We start from the raw sequence: 18273 nt of genomic DNA, 5'->3' as shown, positions 1-18273 counted from the left end.
GCTTCCAGAAGTGAGTGTGGATTGGGGCAGCAGATTCAAAACTCTCAAGTTGAAAAAAAAAGTACAAAAACAAACAAAACGTAAGGTCTTGGCCCTTATTCAAGAGTAGGAGACAGGACCCAGCTCTGGAATCTGGGTCTGACATAAGGACATGATCAAATGGCCAGTGGCTGGCTTTGAGGAAGGGGGGCTGGAGCAGCAGGAGATGGGCTGGGCTGGGCTGGGCTGGGCTTTATGTCTCCTCAGAGAAAGATGGCGGGAAATGAAGCCACGAGATAGGGACTTTGCTCAGTTCCAGAAAGCATAGTTGTAGCCAGGAGTCCCAGAGGATTACCTTTAAGTATGGGATGCCCCAGGTTCACTCAGGGACAGCATGACCACAGCTGCTTTTCCTGAAGTCACTAAGACAGGATGCTAGGGAGGGAGGCAGGGGCAGGGGGCCCATTCTGTCCATGAAATTCCATCCAGTGGAAAATCATGGAAGGGGGCAAGGGCTTGAGGCAGGAGGGTATAACTCCACGGGGTTGGCAGGGGGTAAGTCGAGGCCCCCCTGGTTACAGGGCCCAGGGATGCTCTCAGACTAGCTCCAGGGAAGAGAGGGGTCACCAGGGTACTCCACGACCAGGAGAAGACATGGTGTCCCCAGGTCTCCTGAGAATTGGAAATGGAAGGTGGTTCTGATTCAAGGTGTTTCGGAGCAGCAGCTTTCTCCATTGAGGCCTCCTGTCTCTGCCGCCACTTCCCCTATGTCCTCAGACCTCAGCTTGAGCTTGGCCATCATCATCTTCCACCTTTTAGCTGTAGCTCCACCAAGCCACATCGGCCCCCCCTCCCCCATCCTAATCTCCATTTCCCAATTCCAGATTCCCCAGGCAGAATCTTATTGGGCCAATTTACCTGAGTGGGTGACCCTGGGGCCAGGGACCAATCCTAGTTCCAATCAGCTGTGGTTGGGCAGGGAGTGGGTCATGACCCACCCAACATGACTGCTGAGGCAGCAGGGACTATGTGTAGCGAGGCATGTTCAATGGAAGGGGCAGAGAGAAAAAGAGAGAGAGAGAAACTGCTGGCTTTTTTGATCTTAGTAGAGACAAGGCCACAATGACCTCCTAATAGCTGGTTTCCAGAGACAGCAATCACACTGAGGAATTCTCCGTTTTTTCTTATCTGGCCTCTAACCTGGCTCTGGAGACAGTTCCAAGATGAAGGTAAAAGGAGGGAGTTCATCTCTGCTGACATCTACTGCATGCTGGGCCTGGGCTCCACCCTGGTGTCTGCCATCTCAAACTGCAATGCAATGACTGGAATTGATCCACAGCGCCCCCTGAGGAGCCTAGAGATAACAGCCAACACTTAGATGGCATTGACTGTATGTCACGTACCGTTCTAAGCACTAAGTTCATCTGCTCCCCTTAACTCAGGTAGATACCACTGTTGTCACCAACTCCATTTTATTAAGAGAAGACTGAGAGACGAAGAGGTTAAGTGACTTTTGTTAGGTCACATGGGAGGAGGTAGTGGAGCTGGCATTCCAAACCCCGGCGCTCTTGCTCAAGGGACCGTACCTTTCTCCACTGTATGTTGTATGGGGCCGGGCAACCCTCACTGGAACATATCAAGTTCTAGATTGTTGTTAGAACAATTCTCCCCACACGTGAAGAACAAATAGCGTTTTGCTGTTCAGTGATGATTACTTCCTCTTGTGACCCGCAAATACTGCTGTAGAAACCTTTAGCTTATTGATGCCTGGGATCTCAAATTCATCTCCCGCTATTCTTAGTTACTGGCACCTTAGAGTGCATGAGTTTATCAGTGCTTATCAGGACTTGATGAGTGACACAATAAAGAGGGCTTTGAGCCCCTAGTGAGAGGAGCAGGGTAGGAAGGTATGCCACTGCGCAGGGTGGGAAGAGGCAACGAAGGGAGGCCGGGGACTTGGGTGATCCAAGCCCTAAGCCATAGGTTTGTTTAGAGCAGGGAGGGTGTGTGGGCTACAATGAGCTTCAGCTTCCGTTTTTACGAGGCCTGACTCCATCTTCATTATCATCAAGCAAATCAATTCTCATGCATTGGAAAGTGGTTCCATGTTAAACCCAAAGCACTCAGCTCTCCCCAGCAGACAGTGGCATTAACCAGGTAAGAAGTGGGAAGGTCCAGAGGAAGTGTATCGAGGTGGGGCCCTAAAGCAGCTCCCGACCTTCTGTGGGGGCCATGAGGAGCTCCGCTGAAGCTAGAGTCCACCAAGGGGACTGGGCCGGACATGAGATTCCGCGTCAGTGTCCAGACAAACCCATCCAGGCCCAGGACCATGCACGGCCTACATTGCTACTTCTGTCCCGGGGCTCTGGCCAGGCAGCCACTAATCACTGATCAAAGGTGGCCCACAAGGGGAACCCCATTTGCCACCTTTGAATCTAACCCGCATCATTGGATATTTGGGAATATTGAGGCCAAGGAGGGGATGACTTATCCAGGGTCCGCCTAAGTTGGTGGCACAGCTGCCATTTCTACTACACTGCCCGGTGGGAAAAATAACTAAAAAGGCTGGGAATTCAAGGATGCCTTTTGACTCTGAACTTTTAGCATTTTATCCATCTCATTGAAGTTGCTTCCCACAGCCAGTCCCTGGAGATACTAAGCCGGCTTTGAGCCTCTCACCTCTGCATCTGGAAGTCAGAGTAAAAGGGTCAAGTTTACAGCCTCTATGCTTCCAACACACCCCTTTAGGGCCTGTGCGGGGCTGGGAAGCTGGTTTTCACCCATTCCAGCCTAATTCCCCAGGCTGAGATGTGGATAAGAATCTGTTTCCAGGGTTGAAAGCCCTTTTTTCCTCCTGTCCCTTCTATGACTCTTCCCAGCTCCCTGGGGCCCGGGCCGGCCATGCCTCTGTGAGAACGGGAGGGAGCAGGAATGACCCCCTGGGAAAGTCAGGTGGGGCTGGCAAAGGGAGAGGGCAGAGGGCCAGAGAGCCTGCCATAACTCTCCTCATGGGACCTAGGATTTGCAGCCTACGGACCTACCCACAGGCCTCGATAGGAGTAAGATTGCTACTAACTTTTAGGTGTTTACTATGTGTCGAACACTAAGTGTATAGTGATGTTTAATCATTGTAAGACATTACTAAGAGGTAGACAGACCGTGATGTTCTCTTCACTGAGGATACTGAGGCAGCAATACTTAAGTTACATGTCTGAGGTTAAATAGACAGTGAGTGGCAGAGCCAGGATGCAGACTAGGCTCCAGAAGTCCGTATCATTAACCATCATGCTATACTACCTGATGAGAAAGAAACGACACACGGAATGTGGTTTGGGGAGGATTAGGGAAAACTTCAGTCAGAAAATAATTCCTCTATGCTTCTAACTTCTCTCTGCTTCGTGGTGTCCTTCACACTGCAGAATGAACCCGCCAAAACCTGGCTCTCCTTCAAACTCTCCACGGCTGTCCATGCTGTCCTCAGGACAAGGTCACACCCCTCTGCCTGGCATTCAAAGTCCTACATTACCTGACAACTTTTCCACTCTGGTCGTTTGCTACTTGCTTCTTTCACTGCACTCTAGTTTCCAGGGCCGGTCACGTTCTATCACTTCTCTGCGTCTCTGCACATGTTCACTCTACCTTGTCCTCCTCGTGCCCAGGTGAACTTCTATGCGTCCTCCAAAGCCCAGGTCAATTGTAAAAGGGGAACACTGGGCCTGGCATCGAATAAGAGCTCAGTCAGGGTGAGCTCCTGCTTCCTCCTGAGATGGACCCGTTGGGTTGTGACAGAAATCCAATTCAAGATGATCACGTCAGTGAAAAATCTAAGAGTATTTGATGTCATGTCTGGCTGGATCAGGTGTTAAAGCAGTGACATCAGGAATCTGTTGGGCCATCTGAAATTGTCTGGGATCTTCAGAGAAACACACACACACATGAGACACATGAGAGAAAGATTTTAAGGAATTGGTGCACACAATTGTGGGGCTTGGCAAGTCCAAAATCTGCAGGGTAGGCCAGTAGGCTGGAGACCCAGGGAGGAGTTGATGGTGCAGCTCAAGTCCCAAGGCAGTCTGAAGGCAGAATTCCCTCTTCCTCAGGGGATATCAGTCTTTTCTCTATTAAGGTTTTCAACTGATTAGATGAGGCCCACCCACATTATGGAGGGTAATCTTCTTTACACAAAATCTACGAATTTAAGTTTACTTATTTATTTTGAGAGGGGGGAGGGGCACAGAGAGAGGAAGAAAGAGAATTCCAAGCAGGCTCAGAGCTGTCAGCGCAGAGCCTGACGTGGGGCTCCATCTCACGAATTGTGAGATCATGACCTGAGCAGAAGTCCAGAGTTGGGTGTTTGACTGAGCCACCCAAGCACCCCAAAATCTACTAATTTAAATGTTAATTTCATCTAAAAAATTCCCATACAGCAACATCCAGATATATCTGACCAAAATGTCTGGGTGCTGTGACCTAGCCAAGTTGACTCATAAAATTACCCATCATACCATTCCTTGTCTCTACCCTCCTCTGGTTTGCTTCATTCTCAGATGAACTCTTCCCATGTGATGTCAAGATGGCCCCCAGCATTCAAAACATATTCTATAGCTGGTACAACCTCAGTGGAAAAAGCACATTTAGCTAATAGTCTCCACTCAATCCTGAGGTCTCATTCTGGTTAGCTTGACTTGGTGGTAAGGCCTTCTTCCCTAATTGGCCAGGCCTGAGTCACATGTCCACCCATGTAGCCCCACCAGCACCCCAGAGTCTGAGTGAAGGGAAAGAAGGGTTCCAAAAGGAAAATTAGATAGCTGTTCCAGAGGATAAGGAAATAGATCTGGGCAGGCACAAAGCGGAGTCCACTAAGGTCTCCCAAATCTCCCTTTCTCTTGCTCTTTTCCTCCTGTTCTTCCCTTATCTTCTCCTTGTGATCTATTCTAGGAGCAACTGTGGTTCAAGAGGCCAGAACCCTCCTATGGTATGTGGAACCCTCATTAACTCCCAGCTGCCGGGCGGGTTCCTCAGCCACCACCTGGGGACAAGAAATGGAGAAATGAAGGGTCTTCTGTGACCACAGAACTCCCAAGGGCTGAAAAACAGGGATTCCAACACTTGCTTCCCAATGTCCTGGGAAGTAAGAACTGTGTTATTTTATTGTATTTTTTATGTTTCTTTATTTTGAGAAGGAGAGAGAGAGAGAGAGAGAGAGCACACGTATGGGGGAGGAGCAGAGAGAGAAGAGGGAGAATTCCAAGCTGACTCCACACTATCAGCACAGAACCCCTGATGCAGGACACAATATCATGAACTGTGAAGATCATGACCCAAGCCAAACCATGAGATCATGACCTGAGCCAAAATTAAGAGTCAGATGCTCAACCGACTGAGCCACCCAGGTGCCCCGAGAACTGTGTTATTTTAGCTTTACCTCCCTTTCTTCACTTATAAAAGAGATATAAATACTACCTGCTACTACAATTATACAAATCAAAAGAAATATAGATAAGGTGCTTAGAACCAGTTCTTGGATTCCAAATTACATTAATTTTTTAAAAAATCTGGCATAGATGCTGTAGAAGAGGAGTTTGGGGTTCATTTTACCCCTCAAGGATGGGGCTTCCCAAAGGTGGGCTCTTTGTTCCTTACTCTGCTTCTGTGCCCGCCCCCCAACAACTAGAGCAATTGGGAAGAACTATGGCCCCTCTCAGAATGTTTTGTTTTGTTTTAATTTTTTTTTCAACGTTTATTTATTTTTGGGACAGATCGAGACAGAGCATGAACGGGGGAGGGGCAGAGAGAGAGGGAGACACAGAATCGGAAACAGGCTCCAGGCTCTGGGCCATCAGCCCAGAGCCCGACGCGGGGCTCGAACTCACGGACCGCGAGATCGTGACCTGGCTGAAGTCAGACGCTTAACCGACTGCGCCACCCAGGCGCCCCAACCCCTCTCAGAATGTTAAGTGAAGAAAGCCCTCCATGCACCTTCCCTTTTTAGGTAAGCAGCACTTACTCCCCCAGCAGGCCACCAGCTGAGTGTGTGTGTGTGTGTGTGTGTGTGTGTGTGTGTGCAGGTTGGGTTTTTAATATGGATCTTTATTAATTTTATCCTGAGTGTGCACATGAGGTATGCTATAACAGAGACTGATTTCCTATCAATTACTTTATAGTAAATGACAAGTGTGTTGTGCCCCCCTCCCCCTTGGCTCCGAGCCTTACCCCAGGGTGATGTGATGAAAATAAGATGCAAAAATCTCTACATGAGTGGTGGGGCATTCCATAGGCAAGGGATGGAAAACAAGGGATTTTCCCCACGTATAGACAGGAGAGAGGTGGCCATCCCGCTGCCCTCCAGAAAAAGGAGGGCAGAAAAACTTCATTTCTTTGAGAAGGGATGGAAAGCATCATGGATTCTCACCCTAGACTTTTTTTTTTTTTCAATATATGAAATTTATTGTCAAATTGGTTTCCATGCAACACCCAGTGCTCATCCCAAAAGGTGCCCTCCTCAATACCCATCACCCACCCTCCCCTCCCTCCCACCCCCCATCAACCCTCAGTTTGTTCTCAGTTTTTAAGAGTCTCTTATGCTTTGGCTCTCTCCCACTCTAACCTCTTTTTTTTTTTTCCTTCCCCTCCCCCATGGGTTTCTGTTAAGTTTCTCAGGATCCACGTAAGAGTGAAAACATATGGTATCTGTCTTTCTCTGTATGGCTTATTTCACTTAGCATCACACTCTCCAGTTCCATCCACGTTGCTACAAAGGGCCAGATTTCGTTCTTTCTCATTGCCACGTAGTATTCCATTGTGTATATAAACCACAATTTCTTCATCCCTTCATCAGTTGATGGACGTTTAGCCTCTTTTCCATAATTTGGCTGTTGTTGAGAGTGCTGCTATAAACATTGGGGTACAAGTGCCCCTAGGCATCATCTCACCCTAGACTTTTAGAAGGTACACACCTAGGGAGATAAAGCTCTAACCATCCTGGCACCTTAGGGGCTTACCTTAGGGACCTGGTCCCGGCTGTAACACTTTGGCCCTCTTGGGGAGATAAGAGAAGTTTTATTATCTTTTTTTGTTTTAACGTGGTAAAATACACAGAAGATGAGTTTACCATCTTAGCCATTTTAAGTGCACGGTTGACTTATTCAGCACATTCACATTATTGTGCGGCCATCACCACTACCCACTTCCAGAACTCCTTTTCTCCTGCAGACCCAAATCTCTGTGCCCATTAAACGATAACTCCCTGTTCTCTATTCCCCTCAGCCCTTGGCAACCGCAACTCTTTCTGCCTCTGAATTTGACTCTAGGTACTTCACCTAAGTGGAATCATGCAGTATTTGTCTTCTTGTGACTGGCTTATTTCACTTAGCATGATTTTCTCAAGGTGTTCCCACGTTGTAGCATGTTTCAGAATGTCCTTCCTTTATTCAGGCTGAATCATGCTCCATTGTGTGGATACACCATATTTTGCTTATCCATTCCTCTGTTGATGGATGCTTGAGTTGCTTCCACATTTGGCTGTTGTGAGTAACGTTGCTCCAAACATGGGTGTGCAGATATCTCTTTGAGACTATGTTTTCAATTACGTTGGACACACACCCACAAGTGGAACTGCTGGGTACATCTGATTATCCTTTTGGATAAGAGCAATTATTTGGACAAATGGCTGCAGATCTAATTCTCATGGTACATAGAGAGCAAAACGCTTCCAGGGAAAGTGAGAACAAAAATTCCCTGCCTTTATAACTTACACATTTCCGAGTGTCAGGAGGGTAGGGCATTTTGCAAGAGCACTGAGAAATCGAAGAAATTGTATTTCCCCACAGTCCACATGCTGGTCACAGGTGGGCAGGAAATGGAGGTTCTTGGCAAGCATCACAGGCAAGCAATGTAGGCAGTCACCCAAGGAAGTAGAACTTCTCCTCTCTACCTAGATGCTGCAGAGCTGACCACTCTGGCCACAGACTCTTCATCAGTCAAGGACAATCCTGAGAACAGCAAGTCAGCTCCGACTCTACTATTAAGGTCCCATCACTTACTTGACAGATATTATGGAGCAAAATTCTAGCTGATGTGGCCCCAAACTCTCAGCATAGTCCAACAGACACCCCTGCAGCAGCCAGTTCCTAATTCGGCGTCCACAGATGGATTTAGGGAGAGTTTATGAACACCAGCATTTAACTCTCCTTTTGAAGAAGTGATCTAAAGCTTTTATCGTTTTCAAAAGTGTCTGTGACCCAGAAGAGGCTAAATCCACTCTCATAAAAGGGTGCCAATGAAAACAAAAAGCAAAAATCTTAATAGCAAGGTCTTAGGAACTCCCGAAAGATTGAACAGCGAGCTCCTTTTGTGTAAGCCCTGTATTCACCACAACTAGTAAGGTGCCCAGCACACAGTATGTGCTCAATAAAGACACACCAACAAATGAATGAAGAATCTGTCAAAGACAAAGAAAATGCACCTTAATGATGTAAGTCAATGAAAAAGTTGAATACAACTTACAGACATCAATTTTTCACCTAGCTGAGCAAGCACACAGCTGGTCCATGGGTAAACATTACCACTGATTGATTCTTTCGCTCATTCGTCCACTCATTCATTCATTTAGCAAATATTTATTGAGGTTGAGCACCTGCTCTGTGCCAGAACCAAAGCTACATGAGACAGTCTCAGCTCTCAAGCAGCCCCCAGCACAGTGGGGCAGGCAGAACCACAAATGAATCATCATAGTACTGGGTGGTAAAGGCAGTGACACGGACTGCACAAGGGGCTGGGAGACCCAAGGCAGGGACCTTTTAGTGGTTGAGCTTGGAAGAGGCTCAGGGAAGGCTTCACCAAGGGAGTGACATTTGAGCCCAGTGCTGAAAGCTGAGAAGCAGGTAGTCAGTGAGTGAAGGAGCCTGTTTTTAGCCTCCATGGCCGGTGCTGGGCACACACAACAGGTCCTCCCTTACTATGGATTGTCAAATGAGGAGTGCCCATCTGTAGGGGAAAAGTCTATGCAGGGAGCTCCTGAGCTAAATTCCAGCACTAGCAACCCAGCCTCCATTATTTTCCACGACTCTTCTCAATGTGCCCCCGCCCAGCAAGACTCACTGGTTCACTCACTGCATCTGGGAAGTCTTGTTCCAACCCTCCCACCTTTACACACTGATATCCCTCCCCAACCAGAGTTACCCCTACTTCTTCACCCACATAGGCTGGACCATCCCTCAAGACCACCTTTTCCCCCAAAGCTTCCAAGAGTCTACCTCTCCAAGATCAGTCACCTTTTTTTTTTTTTTTTTTAATAAATGTGTTTATCTTGTTTTCCCAACCAGACTGGAGGCCCCTGAAGGCAGGGACAATCTGTTATTATTCTTTATCAGGAGACAATGTAGTAGAGAGCAACGGTTCTCAAATATTACACACACCAGAATCACATGGAAGAGTCACTAAAATAGACTTCTAAACTCTACTTCCAGAGTTTCAGATATAGTCAGTTTCTAACAAATTCCTAAGTGATGTGGTCCAGGGACCGCACACTCTGAGAACCACTGTTATGAGAAGCACATGGGTTCCACACCCAGCTGAACCCGGATTTCAATCTAAGCTATGCATCTCACTGGCTGTGTGAGTTAGGGCAAGTCCCTTAGCCTCTCTGGGCCTCACTTTCCTAAGGACACAATAATACTTTGCAGGGTTACAAAGGAACCCAGCCGGCACCCAATGGACACCTAATAAATGCCTGTTAATTGATCGGCTAATTGCCTCAGTTACAAATCAAAGCATCCTTTTTTAAAAATGCTTTTTAAGTTTGTTTATTTTGAGAAGGGGGGAATCGCAGAGAGGGAGGGAGGGAGAGGGAGAATCCCAAGCAAGCCCACACTGTCAAAGCAGAGCCTGAGATGGGGCTCAATCCCAAGAATTGTGAGATCATGACGTGAGCCAAGATCAAGAGTCAGATGCCGGGGCGCCTGAGTAGCTCAGTCAGTTAAGCATTTGACTTTGGCTCAGGTCATGATCTCACGGTTTGTGAGTCAGAGCCCCACGTGGGGCTCTGTGCTGACAGCTCAGAGCCTGGAGCCTGCTTCGGATTCTGTATCTCCCTCTCTCCCTGACTCTCCCCGACTTGTTCTCTCTCTCTCTGTCTCTCTCTCTCTCAAAAATAAATAAAATGTAAAAAAAAAAAAAAAAAGAGTCAGATACCTAACCAACTGAGCCACCCAGGTGCCCCCAAAGCACCCATTTTTGAGCCAGGTTATTTCTCCCAATTAGGGGAGCAAGCAACACCTCAACACTCTCCTCCCCAACTCTTTTCCATCAGGGCCTGACCAGCAGAAGAATTTAATTTGATTTCTCCACTTGCAGTGGAAAAGGTGATGCTTCTCTCCAAACCACTGGGCTCACTTTTTTTTTAAACAAAACTTCTCTAGGCTCTATCCTTTGCCCAAGCCCCAGATCACCCACATCATTAAATGAGCATCTTCTCAAGGACGCACGGACTATCCAGAAAGCTTAAAATTAAATATATTCACCATTTTAAGTTTTTAATACACTCATGTTAGCTAAAAATAGATTTTGACTATGTGGGCATGAGGGGAGTACTTCAGCAATGTTTCCTTCAAGCACGTAAATGTTAGGTAGTGGCTGTGTGTTTCTGTCTCTCTCATCCCTAACTCTCTCTCTCTCCTTTCCTCCCTCCTGTTCTGGTCTCTGCTTGCCTGAATGGAGAGGTCTTTCATCGCCCAAGCACCAGAGAAAAGGGTCTTCCTCCCTCCTCCCTGACAGAATCATAGCCGTAGGCATGACCCACACTTACTTCCATTTATGTGTAGAGATTCACCCGTGCACAAGGAAGTCAGCCATACACATTAAATATAGGCACATGCTCAAGCAGCCAAGTCTCAATAAGGACTGTGCGCTTGCTCTACAGACACCACCGCCAGACAAGTCCCCATGCACCACCTTGCACTCCTTTCCAACTGGATGACTTCCAACGCCCTTTTTTGCCTTCCTTGTTTACCCCACCCCCATCCCCAACTCACCCATTTCTCAGCAGGATGCTCCAAGTAGGAACTGGGCTCTGCTACCCAATTTGCTGGGGGTCCTGGGGCAAATGAGTTTTCCTCTCTGCCTTCTCACTTGAGTAATGACAAATATACCACCTGCCTTAAAGTGAGATAACAATCAAGCCAGATAATGCAGTAAAGGGCGTGGCACCTTGTTCCGGCCCATTTAAGTTTTAGGTAGGAAATCAATTACTAAAAATCAGTAAGCATTGCAGCATTATTTACAATAGCAAAGACATGGAAACAACCTAAGTGTCCATCGATGTATGAATAAAGAAAATGTGGTACACACACACACACACACACACACACAATGGAATATCATTCAGCCATAAAAAGAAGGAAATCCTACCCTTTGTGACAACCTGGATGAAACTTGAGGGCTTCATGCTAAGTTAAATAGGTCAGAGAAAGACAAGTACTATATGATCTCACATGTGGAACCTGAAAAAGCTGAACTCGGGGTACCTGGGTGGCTAAGTCAGTTAAGCTTGCTGCTTCGGCTGAGGTCATGATCTCAGGGCAGTCCGTGAGTTCAAGCCCCACACTGGGCTCTGTGCTGATAGCTCAGAGCCTAGAACCTGCTTTGGATTCTAGGCCTCCCTCTTTCTCTGCCCCTCCCTTGCTCGTGTTCCTTCTCTCTCTCTTTCTCTCTCCCCAAAATAAATAAATATTTAAAAATTATTTTAAAATTAAAAAAATTAAAAAGCTGAACTCATAGAAACAGAGAACACATTGGTGGTTACCAGAGGTAGGGGATGGGGAGTGACAGGTGGAGGAAGTGTGTAAAGGTGGTCGAAAGGTAAAAACTGTCCACTATAAGAAAAATTAGTTTTGCTTAGGGAATGTAATATATAGCATAATGACTATAGTTAACAATACTCTATTGTATATTTGAAAGTCACTAAAAGAGTAGGTCCTAAAAATTCTCATACAAGGAAAATATTGTATGTGAGGTGATGGATGTTAACTATAACTATATAACAATATATACATAGTTGTACCTTATTTTGTACATCCTAAACATATACAATGTTATATGTTAGTTATACCTCAAAAAAAACGGGGTAGGGGAGAAAGGGGGAAGACATCTTGGGATTTGGGGCAAGAAGCCCTCAGCTGGTCTGAAAATGGAAAAGCTTGCCATGAGGTCTAGTGTGTGCCAGGCTTTCTCACCCTCATGATCCACGAGGGAGGGATTATTCCTCCTCTCTTATAGTCGAGCGTCCGGGAGGCAGACTTGCCTAAGCTCACAAGTCTGGTCAGGGGTGGAGCTGGGACCTGAACTTCCCCTCTGTCCAGTGGACAGGAGATGAGATGCCTCGAAGGGGAGGAGGAAGCTGAGACCAAGACAGTTTGTCCAGTGGAACCCACCTCACCTGGCCTCAGCCCCAGCTCTGGCAGGGCCTCCAGGCCCAGGCAGCTGAGGCCTGCTGTGCCTGCCAGAGGGCACCTGTCAGGGGCCAGGCTGTGCCAGAGAGAGGCATCCTTTTTGGTGGAGCCCAGATGGAGATTCTGCTGCAGTGTGGCCTCGGGTGAGGACAGAAGCAGGCCAGCACACCTCATGGGACCCCTGTGATCATTCCCATTGGTCACTAATAGAAGTTGTCTCCAAAGCAAATCACTGCAGGGTCATTTGTGTGCCCGCTTCACCCACAGAAAGAGGCCCCAGTCAGCAGGGCCCCTGGCACTCAAGTCCTCCCATCTGGAGGCAAAATGTGCAGATGGGCAGGTTTCACAGAGAAAAGGCAAAATGTGCAGATGGGCAGGTTTCCCCAAAGGTCTGTTCTTTGGTGCCCACACTCCCTCCTCAGGAGATAGTCTCAGGAGCAGAAGAATCCTCAGCAGCCCCAGCATCCCTTTGGGAAGTGGTTAACAGCACAGTCTTTGAAGTCAAGCATGACTGGATTTGAATCCTTTCTCTACCAATTCCCAGCTGTGTGATCTTGGGGAAAGGGCTTAACTCCTCTGACCCTCAGTTCTCTGCTAACAGTAACTACTAGGCAGTTACTCTGTGATGTAAAACAGGTAAAGTGTGTGACATGTACTAAGCACATCCAACAGATGTTGGTGAAGCCAAAAGGAGATAATCTTATTCTCTCTCTCTGTGCCGCTCTCCACCATCTGTCCAGAAAGGCAGCAGGTTTGAGGATGGTCAGCAGCTCAGGAAGGGAAATGAGGCATGCTTGAGAAACCCTGAGTGCGTACACAGGCTGAAAGCAAATACTGAAATGCTCTGGAAAAAAAATGAGGCGTGTGTTTTTTCAGAAAGGCTGTGTGGAAGAAAGGAAGAGGAGATATAAGATATACACAAGGGAGAAGACCTTTGGGGGTAGAGAAATGGTGGAATTTTACTAAGTTTCTTCTGGGAGGTATGGGAATCATGTCTTTCCACCTCCCCTGGAGAGTTTAGTAAAGCCTCCACTTCTAAGCCATGCGATGGGGAGCTGGATATTTGGGGGGATGCAATGAGAGAATTAATGTGACCTCGAGGATATCGAGCAACCAGGCCATGAATGGAGTTGCCCTTCCGGGTTATATTATTATAGTGAGCATGATCCTGGACCGAAACTTCAGTGGGCAAGAACAAAAATGTTACTGGATTTCTACTTCAAGCCCCCGCTCCAGCAGGCAAGTAGTTAACATGGGGCTTTCTTGACATTTCTTCCCACCTCCCTGCCTGGTTCTGTGGTGCCAAGAGACTTGGGGAGGCTCCATCTTGTTTCTGTAGCAAACACCCATGTAAGTACTGCTGAGGGTCCCCTGCATCCTTCAGGCTGGTGGCTGTGCCCTGGGGCAAGGGAAACTTTCTTCAAAGTAGTCCTGGTATGGATTTTCTAGCACAATCTTCACACAGCCTTTCCCTTGCTGGATAGCTTTCCCCCCTACCCTGTCCTGCCCAGTATACACACATACACAGCAGGCAGGCAAAGAGGCTGGGCAGAGGTTCCCGTTCTCAAGAGCTCCCTCCCCTCCCCTCCTCTTGACAATGGGGCAGGATGGAGGTGAAAGGGGAAATGACTTTTCCCGTCCAGGTTCCAGCCCTGACATTTTGTCTATAATTCAATTCTCTCTTTTAGTGATTTTACAGTCTTCTAAGTTTCCCTGCAGACACAGGCTTTGAACACACCAATTGTCTGCTTTCTGCTCTATCTCAGCTTCACAGCCACCTGCCTGAAGGGGGCTGGGGTATGGAGGGGAGGGTGATGATATCTTCTCCACAGATACCCCTATTTTATTCTTACTTGTTGCATAGTATGGATGATAGCATAATTTTTGTTTTTGTTTGTTTTTAACCAGCTCACTGTGGATTGGGATTATTGAAATGGTTAATTTCTTGAAATATCCCCCCATTCTATTATGTCACCATTATTAACCTGATGACCCCCACTGCCATGGTCACTGACACACCTGGTCAGCCAGATAGAGACAAGGAACTAAAGCCTGAACAACATCAGGGCTGGAAGGGACCTTTCTGAAGGTGTGCACCAACCCTTTCCTGGCACAAAGGAGGGGAGGGGCCCTGCCTGCGGTCACACTTACCCAGTACACCAGTGGGCACAAGAATCCAGGTTTCTGAAATCCATCCCAGGTTTTCCATTTTGCCAGAAGGAAGGCTGAGAATTCTCAAAGGGGAATACCCTTGCTGGTAGCAAGCTTTTGGTGCCTGCCCTTCTTCTAGTCCCCCTCCCCCCATTCAGAAGCCTGCTACCTTGTTGGAAGTGGGAAAGCAGGAGACCCAGTGCCTCCACATAGAGACACGTGTAGCTCTGTGTCTCCTTCTGTTGTAGAAATAAATGGTTTCATGTCACACAGGCTGGTCTACATATATGCCTGGGACATCTTTCCATGTCAGAATATATATCCCTACTTTAGTCTCTGGACTGTCTCAGTATTCCACAGTATGGATAATACTATGTTTTTCGTTTGGTTTGTTTTAACCAGCCCTCTATTGATGACCATTTTAATTGTTTCCAAAATTATAATACATACTACAGCAGAAGTCCTTCCATGCCTCCTTGTGCACCTGACTTTTGGAAAGTTACTTTCCAAAGTAACTCTAGCACCTACTTGGCGGGCAGTGCGATGAGCATCCTCTCTATACAGCTAGGTGTAGGAAGGTGGGAATTTGGTCACAGTCGCACAGCAGGGTTGTGCTAGAGATGGCAACCTTGGCGCCCTCTTCAGTCCCCAGACCTAACACCTGTAGTCCCAGCTGATGATCCCTTAAGTCCTTTACACTTGGGTCCAGCTTGGATTGAACTTGGCCTTCTGTTTATTTCAAATGGCCCGGAAGACCCAAGTGTGTGGGTTGTGCCAAGCACTGCATGCTGAATGTCAAGGAAGAGAAAGACTACTAGATAACCTTCACTGACTGAGGGAGTCCCATGGGTGGGCCCCTAGAGGATGAAGTAGGCTGGACTATCTTCCTGGTTTACAAAGCATATTTATGCCCATGATCTCATTTTACTCCTCTGAAGTCTGTATTATTATCTTCCTCATTTAGAAAGGAGAAAAATGATGCACAGAATAATAACTTGTCCAACATCACACAAATGAGTAGTAGCAGAGCCAGGACTGGGGACTTGTTCTTTAAAAATTCATATATTATCACCGCTAAAAGGAAAAATAGCGTTCCTGAAAGTGTGAAAAACTGAAATTGCAACTACAAAAATAAAATGGCGACTTTCAAATAGAAAGTTTGAAGAAAAAAAAAAAACTTGGAACAACAACAAAAAAGCTTTGAAAAAAAAATCTTGTTAGGTGACCACGGGCACATCATCTCATCTCTCTGAACCTTCGTTGTCCTGTTTTCACAGAAAGAGAATGGTAGTAACAATAATACTAAGCACGGGAATGGGAGCTAATATATACTTCACTCTGCTCTAATGCAACAGTCGTTTCCAAGTCTGAGCTTCCCCTGCAGACTTGCATTCAAACATACATATTTAATATGGCTATAATAATATAATAAATCTTATAATTCTATGATAACACACGATTTTGTCTCCTAGTTTTTCACGTGATGTCATAAGTTTTTCCCACAGCCTCAAGCAATCCCCTTTTCAGTGGCTGTTATCCCCTGGATTAATTAATTCCTGCTGCTGGTGCCAGAAAATTTACTGCCACCAAGTTTTCACTATTTTGGCGGATACTGGAGGAAACCTCTTTCGGCTTCAGAGAAGTTCCAGAAAGTCAGAGACTGAAGCTTTTGGACCCTAGGCTCCTGCCCTCCCCAGGCTGTTCACCCAACCCCACCAGCCCTCTGCCAGGGTGCCTGCTCCTGCCCTCACCTCTTCCAGAGCCTGAGGCAGAGCTGAGGCCTTGCCTGACAGCATCCTATAAAGACTCAAAGCAGCAGCCTCAGAGCAGGCGCAGAGAAGCTTCTAGGGAAAAGGCCTGGAAAGAGCTTCCCTTGGTGTCCCCCACCCTCTCCTGAGAACTGTGTATTTATGCTCCATACCTCTAACTCAGAGAATTCTTTTAAAATTCAACCTAAAATCCCATTTTCCCTTCAAACTTTTTTTTGGTCAGGGACCTGTGGGAATTTCTCCAGAAGTGTGGGAATGCATTGCATTGTCTTTTCAATTCCCCCAGGTCCTTTAACTCATCAAGCCTGTTGGTACCAGGTTAAGAATACATCCCAGTTGGAGGGGGCTGGGGGAGGCACTCTCTCTTTCCACCTGTCCTGGCTGCCTCCCACTGTTTTCACTGGGCTTAATTTCATAAGTGCCCCTTTTTCAGTCTTGAGCAGGTACCCATTCACCTGACAGTCACTGGAATGTTCTAATGTATTAGAGGCATGCCTGACAGAGATGGGTGGGGGGCGAAAGAAGGGATCTGAGGAGCTGCGCTCAAGTTATGGTTCCTTAACTTTTTGGCAGTGAGACCTTGGCTCAATCATGTAACCTCCCTGAGCCTCTACTGCCTCATCAGGAAAATAGGAAAAATTATAACCCGTACTTAGCCAGAGTGTTGAGAGATCTCGTTTGCGAAAGCGCTGGATACACTGTGAAGCACCTACGAGCGCACGGCACCTGGAACCACTTTTGAAAAATATTTGAAGTGTTCCCCAAATCTTCCCTGCTTTTCTTATCTTTGTGGGGTGAGGGCTTGCTCCACTCTGCCCCCACCAGGACCCTCTGATCTAACGACACCCACCCTCGCCAAGCCCAGGTGAACCCACATCTCAGCCCAGGGGCAGTGAGCTCGCCCTTCAGGCCCGAAAGCGCGCACTCAGCACCCACTCGGATCTTCCTCCTTTGTGCACCCCGCATCCCTCCCACCTAGATTCGAGCGTGCCCACCCACCCAGCCTGCTTCCCCCCTCTCCTGCAGCGCACGCGTGGAGCGGGGCACTCAAAGCGTCCCCAGTACATCTGGGCGCGCAGGCCACCACAGCTGGAACGCCCGGCCGCTCAGGCTCCTGGCCGCCCCCCGGCCCCGCAGGTAGTGCCGCGAGGCGGGGTGGGGGGGGGGGGAGCGGGAGCGCCGGCGGGGCGGGGCGGGGCCGCGGGGGTGGGGCGGGGGCCTGACTGCCGGGTCGGACCGCCGAGCCGCGAGGGACAGAGGCGCGGGAGGCGCGTGAAGCCAGCCGCAGCCGGAGCCGGTGCCGGAGCCGGAGCCGGAGCCGGAGCCCCAGACCGCGCCCGCGCCCGCGCCGCCATGCCCTTGGCCTTCTGCGGCAGCGAGAACCACTCGGCCGCCTACCGGGTGGACCAGGGCGTCCTCAACAACGGTTGCTTCGTGGACGCGCTCAACGTGGTGCCTCATGTCTTCCTGCTCTTCATCACTTTCCCCATCCTCTTCATCGGTGAGCGCGGGGAGCGGCGGAGGAGGGGAGGGCACAGGCGGGGAGGGAGGAGGAGGAGGAGGCGCCGCCGCGCACCACACCGCTCCCTTTCCCCCCTCGGGCCCCGCGACCGACCGGCAGTCGCCTCCCTCCCGGGGTCCCCTGCTCTGTGTTGTATCCCGCGGTCCCCGCACTCGCCGGCCCATCCCCTCCCTCCCTGAGGTGCACCAAACACAGGACGCTCGTGACTCAGGGGACCCCCAAGTTTTCCACCGCAGAGCCGAAGCTGAAATGGAGAACAGGAAAAGCAGTGTGGGCGCTGGAATGTTTGGGAGGGGTTCGAGCTGTACCCCCAGTAGTACAGTGTAGGGAGACAGGGCACCCCTCCCCCGAGGTACTCTCCCGGTCAGCCGAGGCTGGGCCCAGGGAGAAGGGCAGCCTGGCCTCG

General features: G+C 48.5%; 1 protein-coding gene across 2 annotated transcripts in view; it reads left to right on the top strand.

Annotated features, from left to right (window-relative positions):
* The first annotated feature begins 17580 nt into the window (after window positions 1-17580).
* The window catches only part of ABCC8 (ATP binding cassette subfamily C member 8), a 78169-nt gene continuing 77476 nt past the window's right edge, over window positions 17581-18273 (top strand). For both annotated transcript variants that reach the window (XM_045039037.1, XM_003993103.6), the window contains exon 1: window positions 17581-17846. In XM_045039037.1, the coding sequence (XP_044894972.1) occupies window positions 17699-17846 (148 nt within the window). In that variant the 5' untranslated portion in view covers window positions 17581-17698. The remainder of the gene's footprint in view (window positions 17847-18273) is intronic.

This window comes from Felis catus, chromosome D1, assembly GCF_018350175.1.
Source record: "Felis catus isolate Fca126 chromosome D1, F.catus_Fca126_mat1.0, whole genome shotgun sequence".
Lineage (NCBI taxonomy): Eukaryota > Metazoa > Chordata > Mammalia > Carnivora > Felidae > Felis > Felis catus.
Note: the sequence above shows the minus strand (reverse complement) of the source record. Positions and strands in the feature narration are given on the sequence as shown.